Source organism: Peromyscus leucopus, chromosome 4 (assembly GCF_004664715.2).
Source record: "Peromyscus leucopus breed LL Stock chromosome 4, UCI_PerLeu_2.1, whole genome shotgun sequence".
Taxonomy (NCBI): Eukaryota; Metazoa; Chordata; class Mammalia; order Rodentia; family Cricetidae; genus Peromyscus; species Peromyscus leucopus.
The window spans coordinates 118,433,273-118,461,036 of record NC_051066.1 but is presented as its reverse complement, the minus strand read 5'-3'; the positions used below and the strand labels follow the sequence as shown (position 1 = coordinate 118,461,036).

At 39.7% G+C, this 27,764-nt stretch overlaps 1 protein-coding gene across 1 annotated transcript in view; it reads right to left on the bottom strand.

The window, feature by feature from the left end:
- Macrod2 (mono-ADP ribosylhydrolase 2) overlaps positions 1-27,764 on the bottom strand; it is a 1,962,999-nt gene that overhangs the window by 209,334 nt on the left and 1,725,901 nt on the right. Inside the window, exon 9 of the mRNA XM_028884439.2 lies at positions 6-87. Coding sequence (XP_028740272.1) covers positions 6-87 — 82 coding nt within the window. The remainder of the gene's footprint in view (positions 1-5; positions 88-27,764) is intronic.

The window sequence follows — 27,764 nt, the reverse complement described above, 5'->3', positions numbered from 1 at the left end:
CTCACCAACAGGGAAGAACTCGCTCATTTTCTTTTTGTAGATTTTGAAGTCAACTTCTAGGAAGACACAGAAGATGATTCGGTCCACCTGGAGGCAAACAATAAACAAACACTTGAAGTGGAAGGAAATATGGCATACTTTTCTTCAAAGCACAGTTTTAGAACAAACAAAGACGAGTGTGAAAGCTTTGTACAGATTTCTGGTGCTGGAGTACTAACTGCATCATGGCATCAGGTGATGTGTAAGGGTGCATGTGTGTGTCCGTCCACTTGAGTGTATGAGTTATGCGTGAGCGTGCACCTGAGTGTGCATGCTCTGTTTATTAAGCAGCCATGGGTTCTTCAGTGGAAAGATGCTACATAAATAAGAAGTAATAAATGACAATAAGCCACGTTGCAGCAAGCTGTAAATCATGTCGAGATCCTGACAGAGTACCTCGACTTTATGTTCTCTAAAACAGCCATAGGAGAGGCAGACTGATGGGTGACAATAAAGTACGCCGGTAACCAAAGAGCTCTTTGTCCTGATCTTGTTAGACAAATAGAGTCATCAAACCCATAATCTTTGAATGTGGACTAAAAAGCTTCCATGAGTGTAATTTACGAGAAGTCACTTGCTTTTAGCCTAACATACTCAAAAAAGCAGCAGAAATAAAATGCTAGTTGACAGTAATGCAAGGTCAATGAACACTTAATTTGGTAGATATTGTTAGGTAAGTGTCACCTCGGAAGTAAAATGTGTGCACAGTCTCCCTTTTTTTCTACTTTGAGAGAGTGTCAGCACATACAGGATTTCTTTGAAATATTCAAGAATAATGTGTCAATGAGAGAGAAGAAATGGGCTAAATACAGTAGCTCGCCTATATCTTATATTAACTCAGGAACTCCATTTTGCGTCTGGAACATAAATACTCCTTTATTTCCTTTCTTCAACAATAAGAAATAAAGTTTAAAAACACTCTATTGGGGCTGGAGAAATGGCTTAGAGGTTAAGAGTACTGAGTGCTCTTCCAGAGGTCCTGAGTTCAATTCCCAGCAACCACATGGTGACTCACAACCACCTGTAATAAGGTCTGATGCCCTCTTCTGGTCATACATGCTGTATACATAATAAATAAATAAATCTTTAAAAAAACACTCTATCAAAGTACAACTGACAATTGAATAAAACCACCAAAGCGATTCTTGTGGGAGTGGGGGATAGATGTGGGATGGGCACGTAGCAGGACAAGAAAGAACCTAAATGGGTATCACCCACCTAATACTTCTACTCTCTCACCACGTGGAATACAGATCCTGCCACTCTGCAAGAGAGCTTTCATTCAGTAGCAAATAAGCTCTAGTGTGAGAGATGTAGTGGGTCACATGGAACAGCGAAATCATGTGAGCTAAGCAAGTCCAAAGGCTTGACTGCCTAGTCTATTCGTGAGTCACTACTTCAAAAAGGCTGGACAGCCTCCTGGCCAGTCACTGGAATTCCATTCCTTAAAGAACAAGCTACCCTCCAATTTCCTCATTGACTCCAGGACAAAACAAACAAAAGCACCTGGCCTTAAAAATAGAAAGGTAAGGTTCAAATAAGTAGATTTCTTTTCCCCCATTTTCTCTATTGAGTAGGATGTCCAGTCCTAGCTCTATGTCATTAATACTGCATACACAAAAAGTACAGGTTCCCCATCAAATCATTTTTCAGGTGAACTACTTTAGTTAAAAGAGAGAGGGATTAAGTCTGTGATGCCCATACTCCTTATGACATGTTTATATCCGGTGGCAAAGCCAAAATCCATCTTGAACGACAAAAAATGTGTTGCCAAAGGGCAGATTTCTACATCATTTTAAAAACATAAAGATACAATGATGTAGGGATCCATCCATGAGTACTATTGAAATAATGAAGTGCACAGACATTGGGTTAAGTGGCCCTGGGTTCCTTTATAAGCAAAACAAAGATAAGCAATAAAAAGAAACTTGAATTCAACTTAACCAGAAGCAGCCACCTGCCACCTAGCTTGGTTCTTCAAGTGGAATGATGTGATAAGGCAGCTGCTCCACTGTGGAGCAAACATCTTTTTGCCTTGCATCATGTCCACCCTACAAAAGCATCCTTATGCTCTCTGAATGGTGGCCAACAGTGCAGGTAGTCTGCCCAATCTGTGAAATGCTACTGCTCAGAATATCTCAATTCCCAGTCCGTTGTTTCTCTTTTATGTGTACTAACATGTGGTTTTAAGATGGCCTTGATTTCTGTGAAGGGAGGGGATTTGAATCTTTAATACTTTATTTGTTAGAAAGTGAAGAGATTTGAGACAATATGACACATAGCTGGTAGCTATTAACTGTGGGAGTAAGTACATAGATAAATTATTTTCTCTATTTTTTCCATGTTTTGAACACTTCACAATTAAAGACTCTAAAGCTCATAAGATTCTCTTGTGTCCCCTTAGGCACACGCAGGTTTCTAGCTGTGCTGAGCCACTTGGAGCTTCTAGAACCCATAATTATTCTTCTGTACCTATGAGTGTTGACTGCTTTTCCTTTACGCTTCACATGGTCATATTGCTTCCAAATCACCTACCTATGGTCATAGTTCAAAATCAAGAAATTTTGATTTACTGAAAATCTAATGTGACTGAGTTGAACAATCTTGTGCCCTCTCACATTTATACTTGAGAACAAATCTCCTAATTTTTTTTATTGCTCATGTCTCTTAAGTGTGTGTGTGCAAACATGTCCATGAGTGTGAATGAGTGTGTAAAAGGGGGGCTCTTTTAGTAGCAATGCCATTTTCTGCTATTAACTTCAAACCCATTCAGTTCATATCAAGATTGTCCAAATATTACAAGGGATCATGATCTGCTTCTGGCTCAATGGGCTTGATGACCATGGGAATGGTGTGGGTCTAAAGTTCATCAGCCCAGTTAATTTTCCCCAGGAAAAAAAGATGGATGCTGAAGTTGGAGCACCTTAATTTTAAAATAATTGAGTGCTCTAGGTAACTGTTCTTACTTGCGGGCCAAACACTGCTAAAAACAGCTTGCCAGCAAACTGAATCCAAGCATTACCTTCATTTACTACATACTGATTACATATTTGTATACCCTTGTGCACATAAATTCTCCAGGGTGCTATTGCATAGGGATCCACTTAATTGATTAAAATCTATTTTTAAAGTTATTCCAGTACTAATAATTCTTTATCCAATCCCATGGTTCTTTTTATAGTATAAGACGATGGTACTGCCCTCACTGAGGGGTGGGATCTAAACTTCCATCTCTTAAGTCTGAGAGGCCTGTGACCATGAAGGAATGATGTTAAGTGGTTTATGAGTGAGAGGAGGTAGTGTGGATTCTGTCTAGTACTCTTGGGAGGATACTTCTTATGCACAACCTTCATGTCTTGTACAAGTAGCAAGAGCATTTGGAAAACCCACATGTAGCTATTTTGGCAACAGCTCCAGCTGGAAGGGAGTGGCCTTTCCATGATTTCAGCTCCAGGCATTTGAGCCACCAGCTGATGCACATGGAGCAGAGAAGAGGCACTCCTGCTAGACACTCATTGCAAATTCAGAAGCAAAGACATAGAAATATGTAACGACAGACTGGACATCTTCCCGGCTTCTTCCGGCACCACTTTTTTTGAGTCTTGCTTTTACAGCTCTTTGGTACTCTACATCTGTCAAAAAGCTCAGATTGAACGGATTACACAAGTAGAAACCACCTTTAGGGGAGAAGAAGGATACAGGAAGTTTAATTGCTACAGTGCTGAGAGACTGGAAATCTGACTTGTACAAAGGAGGAAAGTCCTGCGTATTCTATCCTAATCCAGGATGAATTAGGAGAGAACCTTTAACAACTCAGGATGGTACCACTCATTTCTCTTAAAACCACTGGACAATTTCAGAAAATGATGGCTCTTGAGAGACTACTCATTTATTCGTCCATTATGAAGTGAGTTGCCTTCAGTTTGCAGGGCACAGCCCACACACCATTCCGTGTCTATGAAAACAAGAGTTCAGAAATTGAGTAGCCTTTTTGTAGTATCAGAAAATTAATTAATGATAAAACCACAGGGCTACTCACTTGAAATCCTGACTTTTTCCCTTGGATATTACCTGGAGAGAGACCTATGCCACTGAATTTCTAGGCCTGCTCCTCAACATGGGACAGGGAATGGATCAGTACCTCTGTGGGCCTCCATTTTCCAGCTGTATAGTACTAAAAGATGCCATCTCCAGTGTCCCATCCATAGCTGTTATAGTCTCTCCTTGCAGCTGTTTTGTACAGTGTGAATTCAGTAAACTAGACCTATACTTCTGTGAGTGGTTCTGGATTAGGGCTCGCCACAGGGACAGTGGGACAGTCCCTTGAGATTTGCAGGGCAGAAGCATAGCCACAGATTTCACTAGCATGGTGTTTTTAGAGCTCCAGGAAGACTGTGTGTGTGTGTGTTCTCAAAAATCACTTTGGGAAGCAGCAACTGTGGGCTTCTACAGCTTCTGCTCCAGGTCCTCTGAATCCTGAGCTTTGCACACATGCATCTCGGGTCCTTTTGCTGGATGCTGCAGTTCCTATACCAAAACAAGGAGGCAGGTCCACATGCCACTTTGTCCCAGTACATTCCAGTTTTCATCATGGCTTCTATGGTGTCCTTATTCTCTCCCATGAACTATTTCTGGACCATACACCCTACTGACATACCCTAAGTACTCTTCAGAAGTCTAGCCTTTGAGCCTCAGTTAGGACCTCTCCTCTGACCTGGAAGTACTCCACTCTGGACAAGTATTTCCCACTTTGCCATCATTGCATAAGATATTGTTAGTTTAAAAAAAGGGGGCGGGATTTATCTTTACTCCCTATATAACATAGTATTATGCTTCTCTAGTTAAACTCCAACTGACACAGTCTTTGTATCAGTTCAGTGAGTATTATGTCACCCAGAGAAATTCAGCGAAGCACAAAAAATAACAATTTTCAGAGATATGTAACCTGTCAAGGAGATTTAATTCCTAATTATTTCCTTCAAATGAATATTTGTGAGTCCTAGCCTAGTAGGTCTTCCCAGTGAACTTCCTAAAGTGTGTATCTACTCTGCCGTAATTAATTTCACATATTTAAAATGACTCACTTTGTATTAACAATTGATCAGTAAATTCTATTTGATCTACAATCTAAAGCACAAAAAGCAACATTAATCTGCTCTGGAATTTACCACTTGACCTACTCTTCATGATATTGCAAATGAGTGTCATTTAAAAAACCAGGTGACACTCATAGGTCCTTTGTTCACTAGTTCATGGCACAGATCCTCACATGTAATTTGTAGCTTTAGACATATTTGCAAGTTCATGACTCAGCAAACACATTTGACCAAGATGTGGGCATGTGCCAGATACTTTTTGGAACTGTTAAAAAATAAGATGGTAAACAGGTAGACTCCCTGTTACATTTGCCAGAAGGCCTTTAAATAGACTTTAAGTAGTGGAGGTGGGTACTGTCATCTTCTCTTTTGATACTGAGTCCCTCGACTCTGCAGTTTAGTGATGGTGTTTTCCCACTGGGTGCTCATTGGGTTCACAACAGCAATAGTAATATCCTCTACACTAACAGGGATTAAAACCTAATAGCTCTTTAAAATGAAATTACAACATCAAATACTGGTGAGTATGTAGGTTAACAAGAATTTTCACAAACAGCTTTCAGGAATAAAAATGAGTGCAACCACTTTGAAAAGTTTTTAACAATACTAAAGTAAATATATACACACTATAACCTTGTAATTTCAATCCCAGGTGCACAGCCAGCTGATATGTTCACCAGAAGCAGGACACCAGAATGTTCAACATTATTGTTTTAATCTCTCCAATTTAAGAGCTGCTTAAATAGCCAGCAATGTATAAATACCCTAGTATATAGTCACATGGTAGAATATTACAAATAATGAAAATGAAAAAGTTTACAGGTGCATATGAAACACAGGTAAATGGCACAACTGTGCATAAAAACCCATCAGGAGCAGAATGCACTGGATAATTCCATGTCTATGATGTTCAAAAGTGTTTAGAAGTAGATTAAATCAGCTGTGCTGTTGGAAGTTATCATAGCAATTATTTCAGGGTGTGTGTTGCTGGAAGGCATGCTGGAGAATGTCTAGCATCTTTTTTTTTTTAATTTTAATTTGGATGCTGGTTCCCTGGACATACTGTTCAGTTTGTAAAAATTTATCAAGTTGTGCACTCAGGAACTGTGTGTAAGCTATACTTCAATAAGAATTTTTTTTTAAAGGTTGAAAGTCTATGCTGCAGTTATCTTGGTCAAGAATCAAAAATCTATTTCCATTGACTTAGGGGTCAAAAAGTCTTTTAAAGGCTGACCTTTGAAAGGCGATCTCTCCATATATTTCCACTGATGCCAACTGCTGCTCACCCATCAAGGCATGCAGTAGTAAAGATATATTTCTTTCACCAAGATATCCATTAATCCACAGTGGGGGGTTTCATGCCCCATAAACATGATGACATAAGTTCTATTAATCTTTTTCAGTATCACATCCACTGTTGTTGAGGAGGTTACATGAGAGGCATGCTGGGAGTATCTGGAGCTGACCTCCATTTTTCACAACCAGCAGTCATAGGACAGCTGACTTGGCCAAGATTAGCCCGTATTCAGCAGGAATGGGAGAATGAAAGGATTCTGATCCGTGTAAGTGGCCTGTGCAGTGACATTCAGAGAGTTGGTGTGCATGTAAATGCCGGCATAACTGAGGGTTACCTTGGACAGCTGGGGTGAAATTGCTACCTCCTTGAATCCAAACAGACAGCCTCATCCACACAGGCTGCTGAGGCGTAGGTCTCAAAATAGTGGTTTCTGCTAATAATTGATTTAAACTTCAGAATTTACCAAATTTGAGCAAAGACAGATTTTGAGAGGGCGTGGGATTGGGACAGCTGGTGAAGGGACACCAGCCCACTGGAGCATGTAGCTCTGGCAGGCCTTGCCCTTCTCCCCTATTCCCTCTGCTTTGCTGAAAACCATTAGACTACATTCCCAAAGCTAGCCACCAAGGTCTATTCCCTTCTTTGGCCACTTCCTCCTCCTGAGGCTGACTACCAAAGTCCAGCTATCAAAGTATTGAAGTCCAGTAATCAGAATCCCCATTTGGCTTACCTAATTAACATACCCAATTAAAATTAGACATCTCATCCTAACACGGGGTTTTCCCCCTTTACCTTTATACCATTTTCCTAAGTGCCACGTCTCTCCTCTATCCAGAGGCAGTCCTTTGTTCCTCCAGGGAAAAGCACCTCTTTGCTCTTTCTGTTGTCTCCTCCCCCTTCCCCCTAGTCCTCTATCTCCTTTACCACTTCATCCTAGCCCATTCGAACACAGACCTCTCCATTTTCTCCTCTTAAAAATTACACCTGCAAGATCATTTGCTGTTGTTTTTCTGCCTGAGTCAGAAAGCAGCTACTTTAACTTTTCTTCCCCCAATTAATAAGGGATCTCTGTGAAAGCAGGTGTTTGGGGTGGTTTGTGCCTAATCTTGGGTCCTGGATAAAGCCCCTGGCTGTGTGTGTGTGTGTGTGTGTGTGTGTGTGTGTGTGTGTGTGTGTGTGGTCTCCTGGCTGTGCGGGTTGGGGGGGGGATCTCCTTCAGTTGGAGTTTCCTTGATGCTTTGAATAAGCCAAAGATAAACAGAGAGGGCAAGAAAGCAAACCAGGAAGTTGAGATGCTTGGCAGTTGATCCCTCCTCTCACACTAAGTGAAGGCATGAATAATCTTTTCCCCTTCTCGTGGACTAGTTTTTAGTTGTAGTATAACAAATCACCACTGTAGAAGTAACCGTCTTATTAAATAATAAACACAGAGCCAATGTAAAGATGAAAGCCCAAGAGGTCAGAGCTAAGAGCTTTACCCTTCCTGCTGCAGCTATCCTCTTCAGCCAAGAGAGACCTACTTCCTGTGTGTTTGTCTCTATATAGACTTTCTGTTCTGCCTTCTCATTGGTTGTAAACCCAACCACATGACTGCCTTGTCACTGCCTGTCTGTACAGACCTCCAGGTCTTCGGTGGTTGGTATTGAGATTAAAGGCGTGTGTCTCCAATGCTGGCTGTATCCTTGAACACAGAAATCTACCTAGCTCTGCCTACCAAGTGCTGGAATTAAAGGTGTGCACCACCACCTCCAAGCTTTTGCTATGGCTCTAATAGCTCTGACCCCCAGGCAACTTTATTTATTAACAAATAAAAATCACATTTCAGTACAAATAAAATATCACCATATGCCACTAAAACAATGGCTCAACAACAGCATTTACTATCTCCCCTGTTCTAAGCACACAGGAAAACCAGGTCCAACCTGCTTGAGTCTTCTGGCCAGTCTCAAAAGCTGGAGGCAAGGTGTTATTGCATTGCAGTCCTCACCTGAGGCTGGGGATTTGCCTTCAAACCCAACTTTGCTAGCTGTCAGCAGAATTCAGCTCCTCACTCTTAAAGCTGCTGACCACCAGAGATGTCTGTTGGCCATCTCCAGCTCCTCCCATTCCAAGGCCTGCCAAGCAGTAGCTCCTCCCCCAGAACTCCTCAAGAGCAACCCTACAGGGTATTTAACATCCAGCCCATAGACTTGCCATGTGGTTCTCCTCTTCCCCTGGGACTAACCGGTAATACTTTGCTCAGATTAAAACCTGGGCTTTAATTCATCTTGACTTGGCTTATTGCATTGGTGGAGTTACTCACTACCAGGGGATATTTTACTTATCAATGGCTTCTAGCTCACAGAGGCTATACACATAATTCCTACCTGTGAGTACGGACATGGGTGCTTTCTTCCTCCTGGCCTAGGAAGAGTGTCTCTAGGGTGTCCTTTATTCCCAATCCCTAGAGTCTTTTTTAAGAACCCATCTAGTTAGGGGACTAGAGAGATAGCTCTGTGGATAAAGATTATTGTTGTACAAGCCTGACTACCTGAGGTTGATACCTGAACATGTGTAAAGGTAGAAGTGAACCAGTAATGCAAAGTTGTCCTTCTATCTCCACATGCATAGTGGAATGTAATGGTACACACACACACACACACACACACACACACACACACCCCACATGTTAAATAAAGTTAACAAAGGATCCATCTAATTAGGTCAGGCCCACTAGGACCATTTCTCTTTTAATTAAGTCATTGATTAAACACCTTAGTCATAGCTGTAACAATCATTTTTCCTAATCAAGGGTGTTACTGAATCATTATGTTTGCCATACACATGTAGGGATGAGTACCCACATCCTAGGGGCCACCGCAGACTTCTTACTCCCACATAAGCTGTCTCCATGTTACCAGCTGCCCATGCATCAGTTTGTTCTTATCACTGCCCTGACTTTTTACCTGGGGCAAGCCACTTAAACTTTCTAAGCCTCAGTTTCCTCAACTCTAACATGGAAATAGAGACATGGTAGGACTTAGGGTCTTAAAACAATGCCCATCTCTTAGCTTGGGGTTCTGTGGGCCCAAGATCTAGCACAGTGTGATTGTTCAAGGCATTCTGTCCAAGGCATCACTAGGCAGAGGGCACAGTGTCCCCTGGACTGGGCAGTTCTCTGGAAGCTCATTTTGGCAGATGGAATAGTCAACTCTTGGCAGTTGTAAGCACAGGTCCCCATTTTCATGATGGTAGGCCACTGGGTCATTCTCACTAGCTCTCTGAGGCTTCCTGCATTTTTTGGTCCCATTTTTGACTCTATCCTCAAGCTAGAAAAAAGTGTATCTGTTATTTATTAAGCGGCACAATGTTATTCATTAAGCAGCACTGTTTACCATGTGAGAAAAGCCACGAGGTACAACAAAACCCACTCTGAGAGTTTATTAAGGGAAAGGAACAGAAGTGGGTGCTTAGGCCTATTGAAAGATCATGCAGGAAGAGAGGGGAGGGATATATGGAACCCACTTTTTTATAGGTTTCCCCCTGCACTTGTGCATATGGGCTTACGTAGCTATGCCACACATGTGCGTGGATTGCAAGGTCATGCTGAGCGCAAATTCCACAAATTACGCGATCATGCAGTGTACAGATTACATAGGACATGAGACCCTGGGATGACTAAGCCTCTTGCTTGGTTACTGGACAGTGTATGTGCAGTGGAGTAGCTGGGGGAGTTAGGAATTCTAACAGTATTGAGCCTTTCTTGATTTTGAATCTCTTGACTTTCTCCAAGGTTGACTCCTAAGCCCAGATGGAAAGGAACATGCAGTGGGGTGATGACCCTCCAGGTAAGCTCCCAGTTTGAGGGTCAAATGATCCGGAGTCTTTGTTACTCACCAGAGATCTTCTCAGAGGTCCTTAGACTGGTTTTTTAAACCAGACTGCAACAATGTCCTAGCCAGGTGAGCCTACCCGGGGTGATTTTCTAGTAAAAGGTACCCCACCCCCTGTTTTTAAGGAATTCATTTTATTTTAAAAGAAACATTTATAAAAATGGCTGGTAGAATGTATGGAGAACACCTATTAAATATAAATGGGAGATGTGGGAGTTATACAGACTCATACACAATCACTGCATGGCTATATGCTTTGGGGGCTCTTTCGTTAGCCCATGAGCCCACTTTCCATTCATCAGAGTGCTTTTCATTTTTTTAAAGACTTATTTATTTTTATTTATGTGTATACATGTGAGTGTATGCCCAAGTGTTTGTGCGTACCCACAGTGGCTAGAAATGGTTTCTATACCTAGAGTTTCCAGTGGCTGTGAGCCATCAGATGTGTGCTAGGAATCAAACTCTAATCTTCTGTAAAAACAAGTTCTCTTAACCACTGAGCCATCTTTCTATCTGCCTGCTTTTTCTTACTTAATAAGCTGTATCTATTTCTATTTTTTAATTCTGTACCTCTGGTGGAATCTTTTGCTGTGGAACCCAAAAGCCCTCTGAACTTAGGTCTCTGGCTGAGACTTCTAAGTATGTCCTTCTTGACAGATGGGGCTTTCTCATGGTTTCTCTTACTTCTGTGGATAATCTAAAAGGCATGACTTTTCTCCACTTCCCTGTTTCTAGCAGTTGCCAGGATTCTCAGCTTGTCTATACTGTTGTTTTTCTCTCAAATTCTAATAAAATTGTCCTTGAGCTTAAAAAAAAAGCCTGATATAATACATACACAACTTTCTCTCTGTGGCTCTGTCAGCCTGTGATAGAGAATTGGTCAGAAGCCACTTGAGCAGCTGTAATGGAAAGATTTCTCAGGCCCCTGCAGAAGTTCTCATTCTGGTGTTTTAATGTCCCTTTAAGTTTCAATAATTATCTTTCTTCTGTGTCTTGCTTAGAGGTACAAAGCACATTCACACTCATGCCTGCCACAGCAGAAATCTGCATCTCAAGCTCCAAATTGCAGATCGAGGAAAATTGTCTCGCCATGTTCTCAGAGAAGTTTGGATGAGCTGGAGAACATTTATAACCCAAAAACATTTAAAGGGCACTTTTTGCATTTTGAAATTGCTTCTGCATGCATGAAAAGGATCCTTTATTGGGGTGGGGTGGGTTTGCAAACGCAGTACATCTGTCATTCCTATGGCAACCCAATTTCAGACTCTGTTTTGTTTTGATAAATTGCTCCTTTTGACTTTCCTTCAACTCTTAAAAAAAAAAAAAAGCCATGTCGCTGAAGAGCTTTAAGTTATTTTGGTTTGAGCTAGAGGGTTATTTGTACAAAAGTTAATTTCCAGGTCTGCCTCATATTGATCAAAACGGACACCCTTGCAAATGTTACATCTGTCGTGGTCCTTGAAGCTATTCCAGATGCTCAGTGTAGAATACAAGTCTGTGCATACGTGGGCTTTGGTCTACATTTTTAAATTCTGACAAAGCAAGCTCATCTCCCCTGCCCTTATAACCAAAGTGATCCTGGGAGACACTGGGCATGGGGTAGGGGGCTGGCATGAGGTGAGGCATGTCAGTTAAGATAAAGAGACGTTTCCACCCCCTCCTCTATGATGTCACTTGAGTCTTAGTCATACAGGTTGTGTTATAGATGTATTAATAGGGCTGAACTCCGCACAGTCAGCTGCACTCTGCATTTTTAACAGTTGTACATTTCATAATGGTCTCTATCTGGAAGTTACAGGCAATTAACGGCAGCTGAGAGAATGGGAATCAATCTTCTTCAGGGAATTAGCCCTCTGATTGGATAGGTTATCCAATCCTATGTGGGGAGCCCTAGACACATACACACATGAGTAACACTAAAGGGACTTAGCAGGTTGCATTTATAAAAGTATATATCCATATGCAACATATTATATACACAATATTTATATATTAGTAATAAAAATATAAAAAAACAGCTTACATTTTCAAGAGCAGAAAGGGACTGTATGCTGGCTATATCTACCTTTCCCTTCAGGACCAAAGCAGATCATTCTGCTTTCTCTTCTGCTACAGGTGTTGCTGGGTGGAATGCCAGAGAACACTTCACCTATGCTGACCCTCTCTTCCTGAAGTCAACCTTCCTCTCACGACAGACCCCAGCAGGTGAAAACCTTCCTCCCAGGACAAACACCCAGAGGACCCAGCTGCCTCACTGCAACAGGATGCCAGTCTGAAGGAGCTTGTGGTGAAGGTTGAATGGTGTGTCTCACCTCCAATTCACACCCTAGAACTGAACTCTCAAAACCTTAGAACACTGATGTACTTGGAAAGAAGACTTTAAAGAGATGTTAAAATGAAGTCTTTAACTCCAATCCAGGGTGATAACTGTCTTTAGTAAGAAGAAGTAACAGCGATGCACACTGAGGGAAGTTGATGTGAAGACCCAGGGAGAGGAAGGGCATCTGTAAGCCAGAGAGGGATACTAAAGAAGCCAGGACTGCTGATACCAAACTGTTTCTTTTTCAGCCTTGAGCTAGAAGGAAATGCATTTTCTGTAGTTTAAACTACATAGTCTATGGTATTTGCAACACACTTCTGGCACATTAGTGCACTCTAGCAGCTCAGGCACCCTTTGAGGGATCACCTGACTCCTTCACTGCCATTATCACAGTGCAACTTCTCCCAACCTGCCTTCATGCATGTTCCCTCCTGCTGTAGGTATTGATCAATATTGCCTTCCCATGAAGCTCCTGACTGCAAATCTCACGCTCAGTGTACTGCTTGGATAAATTTGACCCCTGACAACACTGGATAGATTCCATCCTCAGCATTTAGCCCGTCAAAAGTTAATTCATTCCTGGAGTGTCTAACTTCACCAAAGTACCCGACTCCTCAGTGCATTTTGCTGTCACTTGCAGGGCACACTAAGTACCCTCAAACTAAGAAGATGCTGCCAGGAATAGGTCTTTTGACTCAAATTTCTTCTTCCCCATCCAGTGTGTGACATGAAATTACCCTTCCAATGTTAGAACTATTGTTCATGCAGCTCATGTCAACCCCCGACCCAGCTGCAACTCCCTATTGTATATTTCATACTCCTGCCTCTCGGAACACACTTTCCTCTTTCTTTTATTTGATTAAGAACATCTGCAGAGGTGGTTCAGATACAAAAGTTAATAATTACTCTTTCTTTGTCACAGTAATTAAAAATTTCAAGGAACAATTGTCATTCATTGCTGCCTATGAGTTTGCCAATGAGAAGAGAGCTTTATAAAGCCAAGGAATCATGACCTTAAAAAAAAACGCCATTATTGGGAGAAATAAAAGTCTCTTCCCCAAATGAGAAAGAACACTATGCCAAGTCACAGGGTGGCTCTGCAGGCTGGTTAGAAGGCTCAAAGGGTGGGGAGGGTTACCACACAACTCTGTAAGGCCCCCTGTGTATTATCATGTCTTCCCGTTGCCATTAGCATCTGACATGCTCTGCAGATGCCATTTGCAGTTCAAAGAGAAACTCATTAACATATCTTCGAAAAGAGCATTCTGTGAGGACAAAAGCTGTTTTTTTCTCAGGCTGGTGTCCCTCCCACTTTTGCAAGAAAGAATCTCTTTGTTCAAAAGGCAAACTTCAAGAGCACAATCTCTCTCCAGTAATTTTCCATAGGCTCATGTCTCAGACAACATGAAGCAGCAAACTGAAATGGCTTTATCATCAATTCCCCCTGAGGCTGATGGGAGCAGCAGTGGTGTGTGGTGGGAAGAGGCAGGGCTGTTATGATTTGAGTGTGTGCTGTACATGAAAGACAGAAAGGAGGAAACTACTGCCAGCATTTATCGCCTCACTGGTCCTCTGTTCTCTGTATCCTTCCACATGCAGGATTTGTTCCCAGCTCCATTGTTATTTTGCATTTTTATCTCCTGTGGGTATCACATGTGGTCTCTGTGGCTTTGAATGCCAGATAGAAAAACATGTCCCCCACATAGACTGTAAGTTCACATGGAGAGACACTGTCTTTAACTTAGTCACCCTTTCACCTGGCAATTCGTGGAGTCAACTGAAGAGTGTAGGAGGGGAGGGGAATCAATGTGGCTTCATGGGGCCAAGAGGCTCTGATGGCCTTAATTATGACTCTTAGACTTTTTTCTATCCAAGAAAGACCATTGGAGAAAAGTGTTGGTCTTGGTTCCCTTTATGTCAGGAGTTGCCTTCCTTCTCCTCTCTTTCCTTTGCATATAGGTCACCTAGGACATGTAGGGACAACTCAGACTTCCAATGGGTCAGAGCCCCACGCTGTCTCCCAGGCTGCCTGCCCTCCTCCTGGTCAACTTCTAATAAGTGGCACGAGTCTCCCACCGGTTTTGCTATTTTCTCTGTCCCCATAGCCCTGGCTGCTTCTCCCCCTGCCTTGTTCTCTGCTCCTCTCTCTGTCCCCAAGTCTGTCCCCATGGCAGACGCCCCCAGAGTCTAGCTTCTGTTACACTCTGTCATTACACTGGGAGGTCTCAGTAAGGGTGGCTTCCACTTCATATTTTGAACTCATAACTTTCAGTGGTTCCATTAAGGCTTTTCAGTGTTTATCATCAAATATTTTTGACAGCTAAGTATCCCTCAGGGGAAAGGCATGGAGGCAGAGTGCCCCAGCAACATTCTGCTTAACTTGGGTTTTGCCATATTGCCTTTTATTTAACGTCTGCATGAAATGTCTTTGTAAAGATGAAAACAATGTTTCTCCTCAAATCGTCACTGACCCTTGAGGAAGACCTGCCCTGCTTGTACAATTCGTTCAAGAACTTACTGTTCTCTATGGGGGATGGAAGAAGCCCATCCAGTCAGAAAATTAGGATGTACTGACAGAAAGCCAGCATGCTTATTATAATGTTGCATGACAGAGATGAACAGATGAATAATTAGGTCAGCAGGGAGATTCCTTTTCTCTCCCTGTCCTTCCTTTCCTCCTCCCTTTCTTCTTGTTTTTGGATAAGCTTTTACTACAGAGCCTAGAGCAGCTTCAAACTCACTGTCCCCCAGCCTCAGCCTCCTGAGTGGCTGGAGTACAGACTTGTATCACCATTGTGCCTAGGTAGAGCTAGATATTGGCAGAGCTGATTAATTCAAATGTTTTAACTTAAAGCCACACTTTCCTTCAAATTCCACAATTCTAAAGTATGACTCAGACTTTCAAACTTTACATTTTAGACCTATGTATAGTGTAAGTTTAAGCCAAGAGTTCAGTAAAGAAATCATGGAGATGCCTCTCTATGATCAGTGGGGAGTTGCCTTTTTTTTTCTATCATAGATAAGAGAGAGAAAGAACAGCCAGAGGAATCTGGAGGAGTCTGCCATGGTGACAGACTTGGGGACAGGGAGAAGAGCAGAGAAAAAGGCAGGAAGAGAAGCAGCCAGGGCTATGGGGACAGAGTAAATAGCAAAACTGGTAGGACACTCCTGCCACTTATTAGAAGTTGAGCAGGAGGAGGGCAGGTTAGCTGCAACAGCCTGGGAAACAGCATGGGGCTCTGATCTGTTAGAAGTTTGAGTTGACAGAGAACTCAATGTCCTCTCTGGAGGTTGGGGGCTGCCAGAGCAGATAAGAAAGTAATGGCTTTTCTTAACAAACAGAAACCCATTTTAAATGGTTTTTGAGGAATTCTGAGAGTTCAGGTCAGAGTTCAGCCTGAGCTGAGCCTAGACTGCCATCTTGGTGATAGGAGGGGTGGTGTGTGTGGGGAGTGGTACCTGACAGTAAGACCCAAACTCTTCTCAAGGAAGACAAGTCAAAGGACTTTTGGTGATTGGATATTTTTACGTTGTATACTTACATGGTTTCAAATATGTATGTTCAGAATCAGGCAGAGCACTGGTGAAGGTAGTGAAATACCTATTACACTCATTTTCCAGTGAGGGAGTCATCTTTTTTAACTAAATCAACAACCAAAGAACAAACAAACAAGGGAATGAATGAATGAATAAAGGACATAAGGACAGGAAAGATAAATCTACATTACACAAATGCCTACCGCAGGTCAATCTCATTTGCACTGGAGACACACGAGAGTAATGAAATAGTGACTTTCTAAATATAGGCAACATATGGCCTTTTCTTTACACACACTTTGTTCTATAATGTCTTCTGCTGTAACCCTTTTAGAACCTACTTAAACCCAATTCTACTCCAGCATCCGTGATGCTGAGAGCTGTAGGGCTGATTCCTGGCTTCACTTAACATTTCTAATGCTGCCTACAGGTCAAAATCTAAGGGCAATCAAAATAAAGACTTGGTTCACAATTTCAGCAGGAAAAATAATATTTCATTTACAAGTGAGCTGTATCAAGGTTATTCCAACCAACCATGCTCCAGTACAAGTGCCCAAATCACAAAAACATGTAAGTAGAAATGGTCTATTGGCACAATCTATAGCTTACATTTTATAGTAAGCAGTATGAAAAAAAATCTCCAAGATTGCCCTACCGGTTTTGTCCCACTGTGGACTTCTGTTTACTCTCATCAGTGCTTTTCAATTGATTTCTATTAGTTTGACCCTCCATTATATTCTGTGAAATGGAAGCATTCATACAGATTTATTTACTGGGTACAGCAGCAATTTTCTTTCATCTGAACACCCCGAACTCTCTTTGTATTGCATTTTCCTCTATGGGTGACAAAGAAAATGTGGTTTTAGTCCATTTTGACAGAACAAAGTAATTTCCTAGTTGGGCATCCAAGAGGAAGGATGGCCTTTCCACAACAGAATAGTACCCAGAGCACACCCTCCCATGTTTCACATAAGTTCATACTGTCTACACTCGTCCAGAAACTATCTCATACCCACTGGCTGCCTAACGGGACTGTCTAAAGGTCAGGGATTGCAGGACATCCACACATCTAGAACACTCATGATCCAACATGCTGACAATCAAAAAATAACAGAGCAATTCACTGAACATCAAAGTCTTTTTCAGAGAGGACTTTGATATAGTTGAGATATTAATCTTCTACCATATCACCATATCACATCTCAAGGACTTAACTTGGAGTTAAGTACACTTCAAATGGTTTATTTTCCAGAATGTCTGTGTATATTTCAGAACTTGTAAGTAAAATAGAATAGAACCCTGGTTAAAGTTCTACATTGAATTTGTCAAGTATTTTATACATTTGTTCAGAGAATTAAGGAATGGTTTCACCATGCCAACCTTTCCAAAAGTCTATCATAGAAGATTGGTTTGTTTTTCATTAACAACCAATTAATGATTTCATTCAGTCAAGTCCATGGAAGAAATCCATTCTTATTCTAGAAAGTTTGCCATGGATTTTGGCAATAATTTGGTTACTTTAGCAGTGTACCTAACTAATTGATTGGGGCTCCTCAACCTCCCACACTAGAGCTCATGAATGATGTCTTGAGAAATTATGATTATATGCACAGTTTCCTGAGAAAATCTTTTAGCTTAGAACTACACTCAAGCTTTAAAAATTCTACTGACGTTCAATTTTTATAGAAATGTTTCTTTCTGTAAATGTATGAAAATGGGGCTTCTGAAGGAGCTATCATCTCTACCCTTGGGATATAGTCTACCCTTATGAGACAATTATTGATTTTAAACAGCAATAGTATTCTTTTCTTGAGTCTGTGGTAGAGTGGTAAAGAGTACAATGATAAATTTTGATACTGTAGATTTTGTATTTTCTGCACCACTTACTTGGTTATTTCTAGTGAATTGGCAAGTTTAATGTTTTAATAAATAGAATAAAGCTAATGACAGATAAATCCATAAGGGCAAAGCTATCTAAATTATTCAAGGAAATGCTGTCTGTGAAGTACTTATTTCTTAGTAGCTATAAAATAAGGCGGCTAACAGTCTCTGTAAGATTTGAATTGGTCTAAATGCAAAGCTAGTCTTGGTCATCTTCACACTGCACATTGTGTGCTCAAGTCAGAAGTCAAAACATAGTTCATGAATTCTGATTATATTTATCTAATGTACTCCTGTCGTGGGATACTTTGATCACTCCCTGACACTCCCAAGACTGCCAATAAAGTTTGCTTTGAATCAGAGGGCAGAGCTAGCTACTACCTGACCAAAATTAGCCATAGAGGTTTTGGAGGAACAAGGACATATAGAGAGACAGAGCAAGTAGTAGAGTGGGACTTAGAAAGATTCTCTGCCCTTTTGGATGAAGGAAGGAGAGAGAGGAGGTCACTGGTGGCTTCTCTGCCATTTCTATCTGTTCCAATTTCTAGTTTTCTTTTTAAGCAGTGCATACTTTATGTTACTCAAATATTATATGGGCAGATGGAGAGGGGCAGTAAAGATTGCTGCCAAGCTGGAGAATTCAAATGAAAATGATCTGAGAGAAACTGTTGAGATTAAGTACATAAGGCAAAAGAGCAAAGATGCATGGGTTCTGAGACGGGACACTGCATATTGCTGATTTCACCATATGAAAGCACAGCCATTCCTAACGTTCAGTTTGTATAGGTTACGGCATGATTTGCTCCAAACACCCAGCGGCTCCTGGAGCATTGCAAATTGCAGATGCTAATTATATGTGTCTCGTTTTATGGGGGTGACTGGACTTTTTCTCAGTTACAGCTTTCTCTGATCATGCACATAATACTGTGTTATTTTTGCTTGGATATAATTATTGTGATATTGATTTTTCAAATGGACCCAAGGTAGAAATTCTCCTCACATGCCAAGGAAAATTCTACCATGACTTTTACATTTGTACTTCTGAAATTACCCTAAATAATCTTCTGGAGACTGAAAGTTAATGAGTTGATGTTTTCTTCTCCTTGAATTCAGTCCTAGTCTCATGGCTGTCCAGGAAGAAATGTATTTAGAACTTAACACTTATTTAAATTTTGCCACTGAAGGCTGGACACATTGCACCTTATTTCTACTTAGCAACAAAGTATCACTAGACAGAGTCAAGCAGCACTATAAAGGTTTCCTGCAATCACTTTCAGACTCTGCTCTTATCCTGAACCACTTGAACGTCATGATCAGATACCAACACCTGTACAGATGATGAAGTGTGCCAATACATCTTTGGCCTTGGTCATGATCTTCCTCTACCTTCATATTCCTCCCATTTTCAGAGGAGGTACTACTCTTGGATCAGCTCATTCATCTGTCTTATATTTGATTGTGAGCCTCCTCATAATAAAGACCAACATGTAAAATACACATAAAGTCACAATTCCATTTTCTACCAAGTGATGTGAGACTAAAATATTCTTAGAAACTGAAAGCAAACTATAAATATAAGTTTTTGTGTCATTAAACACTTCCTATGTTTAAATTTCAACAGGCTTCAGAGGGTTTTATTTGAAAAACTATTTCCTTTATAAGAGCAATGGCTGTATTTTTAAGACTTAGGCCTGTAGATGAATTATAATTTAGCAAAATATGGATAATGCTTGAAATGTTTTAGAGTCTCTTGTAGCTCTCCCTGAAAATATTATTTAATTTTCTATGGTGCTTTTTTTTTTTCAGTACAGTTATTTGAGTTAATGTGTTTGTGTTTTATCTGATACTGATTCAGAAGATTATATATTGAATCTCTTATAGATGAGAATCTGCCCAGTTTTGGAGTTATTTTACAGTCCACAGTACTAAGACAAAGCAGCACTTTTGTGCCACTTTTATTTTTGTCCTTAAATTAAGGTTATAAGCTCTGAACTAATGAGTCACCTGGAGAATATTGTCATTGCAGCATTGTGATCATAGAGCAATGATGACAAAAAATAAAATCACATTTTACATGATCTTGTAAGACCCAAGTTTGGAACCAATACAATCATCTCTAGTGTCATCCATGGGCCAAAAGCAGTTGTACAGCCAAAGCAAAAGTTAAGAGTTGCAACCTATTCATTTCTCAGCATGAGATCACAGCAGGGTGAAGATGTGGAGAGTGGTCAAGACTTGGGTGCAATGATTCAATCCACTCAGGGAGAAACAGACTTGAACTTTGTTCTGGTTCCTTGGATCTTGCTGATAGGAGCAGTGCTACACATACTCTAAGAGACTCCTCTGTTTCTGCTCTTCAGGGACGGGTATATAATAGGGGGCTTCTCTTGAAATATGAAGGTAAAATATTAGGTGCCCTCTAATATTTGAGATTAAAACTTAAATAGAAATTCTACACACAGAAGCATAAAAATACACATCTCATGTCAGGAAATAAGTTAGGCAAAAGATAGTTCATCTTGTTTGCTGCTAATCTTCACCAGGAATAGATGGGAACCTGATATCTAGCCTGTGGCAATTAGAGAAACTCCACAATGGCATTCATATGCATTAGCATGCCCAATTATATGCAATATATATATACACACATTGTGAATATCCAAAGTAATTTTTTATAGGGTGTGCATTTTTCCTTATATTTCTCAAACTAATCATTTGCCATTAGAAAACATTCTGACTTTTACAAATGCCTCATCAAACAAAACTGGGCTGCTGTTCATTTTACTGATGTATTTATCCTAAAAATTCAGTCTACCTTAAATCAGAACAATTCTAAATGCAAAATGATGTTTATTCCTTTTATTTTCATGTTCTGCTCTTGTGTGCATGATATGCAAGACCTCATCGAAATCTGCCTGGGCTCTGCTGGATTTTAGCTCATAGGTATTGCAATTTGGTTACACTGGGCAATCTCCTCTCATCAAGCCACAATTTCCATGGAAATAGCTAAGGGGATGAAACACAATTGCTAAAGGATAATGAAATGAAATGAACCCACAAAGCCATTTTTCCAACATAAATCACAAAGTTAAGTTGCAATGATCTGAAAACAGAATTTGAGGATGTGTGCAATCCAGAAAAAGCTAATTGATGCTTAATTTTTGCATCACATCTGGTAAGGATGTAATTAAGGGCTCCACATGATGGAAACATTAAACATTTTTCATAGAAAGATAAGAAACCAGAAGATGAATATTAAGATAAAAGCAACTTTCTTCACTTCCTTAGTAATGTAAAAATAATTTCTTTTATCCTAAAGGCCATTGGTAGCTTTTGTTTTATGCCCATTTTGTTTCTTAATAGAATTAGATTACTAAATTAAAAGTAAAGGATATAACATATCTTGGACTCTAAAACAAACAAACAAACAAACAAAAATAAATAAATAAATATGCTTCATTTTCTAGGTCATAAATTGCCAATCACCGCACAGATTTAAAAACTGCAATCACACAACTTCCCTGAGGTTGTGTTGAGGTAACAGCTGCTGTTTAGTCCTGCAGAAATTGAACGGCCAGCAGCTACCAGGGTGTCTTGGTGGTCTGAGATTGAATGGATATACGATGAAAGCATTTGGCAAAACAAAACAAACAAACAGCCAGATCCACAGAGCTAATGGCCAAGGTCAAGCAGCTATGAAAGCAAGAAACACTGCCCATCCATCAGAGACACTGAATAGTTCCTGTGTACAAGAGTGGTTTGTGTTAGCAGCAGGAAAGAAGCTGCATCCGTGTAGGTAGTTAGATGAAGGGATAAATTTGAGGGGCAAACCAACTATTACACAGATGAAAAAGCTAACATTCCCCAAGATTTTTTTTTCTCATGGGTTGCCATCCCCAAATTTCCATTTTAAAAGATAAGGTTATCTAAAAAAGGTCCACAGGGCAAATCATAATAAATATTACAATAACGATACTTAAATGAAAACAAGATGACTATGGTTCAGTCTACCTGAGAAGTGAAAAAATTCTATAATGAAAACTATAAAACACCAAAAAATAAGAAACTGAAGAATACACTAGAATATGGAAATATTTTCCCATGTTTATAGATTGGCAGAGGAAAATTTGTCAAAATGGCCATACTGTCAAAAGTAATTGAAAGGTTTGATGTATACTCTACCAAAATTTCAACAATATTGTTCATAGAAATTGAGAAAAAAAGATCTTAAAAAATTCATATAGAATCACCAAAGATGCCACACAGACAAAGCAATACTGAGCAAAATAGTAATAATTATTGAAGTGTCATAGTGCTTGATTTCAAATTATAGTAAAGCTATAAGTAACAAAAATAGCTTAGCACTGGCACAGAAACATACACGCAGACAAGAAGAGAGGACCCAAGGAAATACTCACGCTGCTACAACCAGCAGATTCTCGGCAAAGGTGGCAATAGTCTTTGTTGGAGAGGTAACCTTTTCAACTAGCAGAACTGAGAAAACTAGACATCTACAAGTAGAGGAATCCACTTGATTCTAACTCTCACTCTATACAAAATCAAAACAAAATAGATCACAGACCTTAATAATAAGATCGGAAAAGGAAAGAACTAGTTGAGAACACTCTATGATAACAAATGTTAGCAAGGATACAGGGAAACAGAACCTTTACACACTGTGGTGAGAATGTCAGCCCAGCAACTGTGTAGGATTCTCAGTAAACTCAAGGTAGAACTTCATATGATCTAGCCATATGGGATCCAGGGAAGCACCCAAGGGAAGCTAAGTCAGTTCACTTACATAGGCATCTTCACTGGTGCAATATTCATTAAAGTGAAGTTATGGGGCCAGCCTGGGTGTCTGTCAACAGGTGACTGGTAAAGAAAATGTGGGATATATAAAACTTTAGTTTATTCAGCCACAAAGAAGAACAAAATCATGTAACTCGCAGGAAAATGGATGAAACTACAGATCATTATGTTAAGCAGAGTAAGTCAGAGTGAAAAAGACAAACATAGGGCTGGACAGAGGCTCAGCTGTTTAGAGCATGTGTTGCTCTTACAGCAGATCTGAGTTTGATTTCCAGCACCCACACTGGGTGGCTCACAACTCCCTGCAATTCCAGCTCCAGAGAAACCAATGCCCTCTTCTAGACTCCTTGGAAAACTGTGCTTATAAGTACATAAGTCCATAATAACAATAGAACATGGAATAAATCTTTTGAAAAGACAGGTAAATATTACATGTTTTCTCCCTTATACAATAATTTTTTTTAATGTATAAAAATAGAAGGGAGATAATTTAAGAAAAAAAAGGGGGCCAGGAAGGAGAGAGTGGCAAGAGAGAGTGATGGGCAATGAACATGACTAAAGTATATTCATGCATGTGGGAAGATGTCAGAGAAAAATATCATTTTGAGTAACTTACACATGCTAACAAGAAGTACTCTATAGTAATGAGTATATAGTTGGAAAACACTGGACATTTAACTTGTTTAAGTATTAAAAAGAGTTTTAAAATTGTGCTTTATTTTTATGTCTATTGTTCTCTATTTGTTACAACAAATTGTATCTATTATTATTAAACTCTATAGTCTCAATAGTTTATGATTCTAGAATATTTCTATGTCCTCAAATGACAGATTTTCTGTTTTATTACAGCCGGTTTTAATAGTTCTGAAATGCAGAGCAGATCACTAAGTTCTATTTTAGTTTGTCACAAAGGTTTTCTTTAATGCCTACTCTCCCTCTGGTAGATCCTAGTTCATCAAATCTTATTGCCTTCATTAAGTAAAAAGACCCAGTAGACCAAGTACATATGTGGGCTGATGCATGCAGCCCAGATTTTGACAAAGGGGAAAAAAAAGATATACTTATTGAATACAGGCCAATCCTCCTTATTGCTGTGATTCAAGAATAGACATTGAGGGGCCCGGTCCTTGTGGCTTCCATTTAGCAAGGCAAACCTTACAGGCACAATCTCTATAATATATAACTGGACCTTCTACAAAGAAATAGCTGTGGTCTACTTGCTAAGCTTCTGCCCAATTAGAACCATATTGCTTCCTTGAAAGCTCTTGTGGTTTCCTATAATTTGGCATTGCTGATCTTTCTCCTTAGCTCAAGGGGCCAACACCAGATCACATTAAAGTGGTAAGTTTACCAGTCATTCATATGCCAAAGTTCTGATGGACAGTCAACCCCCCTCAATGCATCATTTATTCCCTGAAAGCATTCTGTAAAGTGAATAAAAGGAACACTACAAGTTGTAAAATTGCAGAAACTAATTTAAAACTAAGATACATACTTAGGTATGTGATTTACCATCCCCACCCCCCACCTTTCAACCATATGAAACTAAGTCAATTTGGGTGGATTTATGTGCTGAACATAATTTGTCTCTGAAAATATCATGCCCTGATTGTGAATAAAGGTGAAAAAGTATGCTCATAGTTGAAGATTCTGTCTCTATTCCATGCAACTGACTGCCAAGGGGTTGTAATGAGGGTGTTTCTGCAAAAGATGGAGGCTTTTACAGGGAAGCATGTACATCAATCATAAGCAGATTTTTTTTCATTGCAAATACTTTCCAACTCTTTCCATGGTCAACAAGATTTACATCTGCATCAAATCCATTTGCCTTCTTAACCATAAGGAAGGAAAGAGCTCTGTAATTTCCATTTTCTGATCAAAAGGTAAGATGGCTATTATTAGATTCTTGATTTGAGTTTGAAAATGGCAAAGTGAACTGAGCTAATATCCCTTTATTTCTTCCACAGAAAATAGAAGAGACACACCAGAGCCATACAATTCCAGGACCTGAATCCTGCATGGAAATGTCCTAAGTCTCTTTTCCCACCTAGGATGGCTGTCACTGGCAGCTCTGTTCCATGTCTTGGAGTCTTCTCTCTTGTAAGAGAAGAGAAACAGAGCAGAGTTGGAAGGGTGGGAAGAAGACAGGACATTTGTTGCTTCTCTATTTTCTAAGTATCCTACAAGAAGATTTACAGATTTCATCTGATTTAAAAAATCACAACAATAGTACAGGGTAAGTATGGCTTGCATCTCTTATGCAGATAAGAAAACTGAAACTTTACCCTGCTTAAAACAGATCTTATCTTGACTCATGACTCATAATCATTAACTGTTTGCCCTTGAACAAATTAACTGCTCTAGAGCCTTGCTTTCCTCATCATTCAAATAAGAATAATAATATACCATTTATAAGCAGAGATAAGAAAATTCGTATTTATTAGTAGTCAGCAATACATTAGTCTTATAATAAATTAATAATTGTGTTATTACAAATTTCATTATATTAATAACACACCATTTGGATATGTTAATTAGAATTAATGCTAAAATCATTAATGATATTAGTGTAGTAGCAGTACGTTAATAGCACTTATAATAGATGTTATTGATAAGTTTTGACTCAAAGTATTTTTTTTTATTCTGCATTATTATTTTCCAAGGATGGAGGTGGCAGAAAGACTTGCTACTAGTTATTTATTACTATGTATTACCACATTTAGTTGCTTAAAACAGTGATAATTGCTCCTTAACTCTGTTTCTATAGGAATTTGGATTGGATAAAATAGGCTGGGTTTGCTTTAGTCCTGGGGGCTACAGGAGCCTATAGGTTTGACAAAGATTAGACAGTGTTGATAATGTGATGTTCACATAAGTTACATATAGATACTGGTAGGAAGGAATTCCAATTTCTCTCCACTTGCAACGTCCTCCACGGTTGAATGAATATTGTCCTAATACAGTGGGTATCTTTCTCTACAGCTGAAAGTTCATAGGACCTAGACTCAGCAGTCATGTACACTCACCACTACCCTATTTTGTTGGTCCAGTAATGGTGAGGGACAATACAAGACCATGGATACTTAGAGGTAAAGATCACTGGGGCTGTCCTTGGGACTGGATGTCACCAAGTTCAATGTTTACCTCAGCTCAGTTATCTATAATACTATTCAATTCATCAGATGTCTAGTAAGTTCCCAAATTCAAGGAAACAAACAAGCAAGCAAAAATGGTTAGAGAAAATAATAATCATGGAGGAAATCTTAGTAATGAATAAAACAAATGATGTTCTAGTTAAGAGCTCTCCATGAACAAAGGATCGAGAAGGAAATTCATTTGAGATAGTAAACAAGCCATTCAAAGAACTGGGATTTGGTCTTGACCTTAATAAATAAACAGATACTTGGAAAACAGTTTAGGATTTGGGGTTTGAACAAAAAATATGAATACTAGGAAACATCCATTGTGTTACATAGTAGACAGGCTTTGGTATGACTGGTATGACTGGCAAGATCTGATTCAACTTTAAAGAATACAGGTGAATTTCTGTTGCAGACTCATTGAAGTATGTGTGCCACAGGGTCGGATGGGCCATCTAATTCCAATACTATCCTTTTACTTGAGAGTCCTAATACCTAAGATTTAGGGCCATCATTTCATCTGAGAATCTAATACCCAAGACTTAGGGTCATTTCACCTGAGAGTTCTAACACCTAAGACTTAAGGTCATCCAGAAAAGAAAAACACTAGAAACTAACAGCTGTGCATACTTCTTGCTTTCCTCTTAGCTTGTATCAGAGATCAATAAAGGGGATAATGATAATTTCTGGCTCAAGGATGATCATCAATCATCAAGCACTAGCTATGTTTCAAATGAAACAAATGTGGGAACATTATGGAAATATGGTTATAATGCTTATTTCTTATGTTGAAATGCAAATTAACTATAGGAACTACCCATTGCTGAAGATGAGGCAAATTTGCTTGATAAATCAAGTCCTGGGCTCCTCCAAGCTTTATTATCTGGAGACAGTAGTGGCTCTGCATGCAGAACATCTTTTTTTCTGGTATGCTCTTTCCATATTTTTGTTTTTCCTTCTTAGTGTATATATAAACCCCATGCACTTGAAAACCCAGATCTCAATCCTTTTTATTACAAACATCTAAAGCCCATACAGAGTCTTTCCCAAAGGCACATTGAACTAATTTGCCATGGAATTTCACTGAATGAAATCGCAGTATTTGTATCTGCTTCCCACAGCCTTACACATCATAGAATATTTCCATACACAACAATTTCTATGTGTGCTAAACAGGGGAGGCAGTTTCAAACCTCAAGAGTTAATGAAGTACAGTTTAGAGCTGAATAGGAGAAAAAAGTCAAAGTGTGAGGCACATCTGGTGAGCATACTAATGGGCTGAACAATGAACAATTACTATGCATGTGATTTTAAACATGACTCTTGTTTAAAAATTCTACTTCTTTGTATGAAGTTCTGGGAATGGACCTTAAGACTTTGCACATGCTAGCCAAGTGCTCCTACCCTAGTCTGGGGATCCTATTTTCAGCTATTAATTACAGACATGACTAATTATGAATTCTGGAAACACACAATATAGTATACTGGCTATGAAGCTAAATTTAAGTAAATGCATGTCTCTTGCTCTTTCTGAATATTTTGAATTATGATAAAATGATACTTTATTGATTTCTAAAGGACTAGGCAAAGTCTATTATTAAATGTCAATTTGTTATATATTCTGTGCATTTTATATATCATATGTCAGAGAAGGACAACTCAAAGCTTTCCTGGAGCCAGACTGTTGGTGTGATTGTTGTACCCCAGGCAGTGTACACTAGGGCCTGAGGGTCCCAACATTGTCTATGGCATGGAAATGTTATCAGGAGT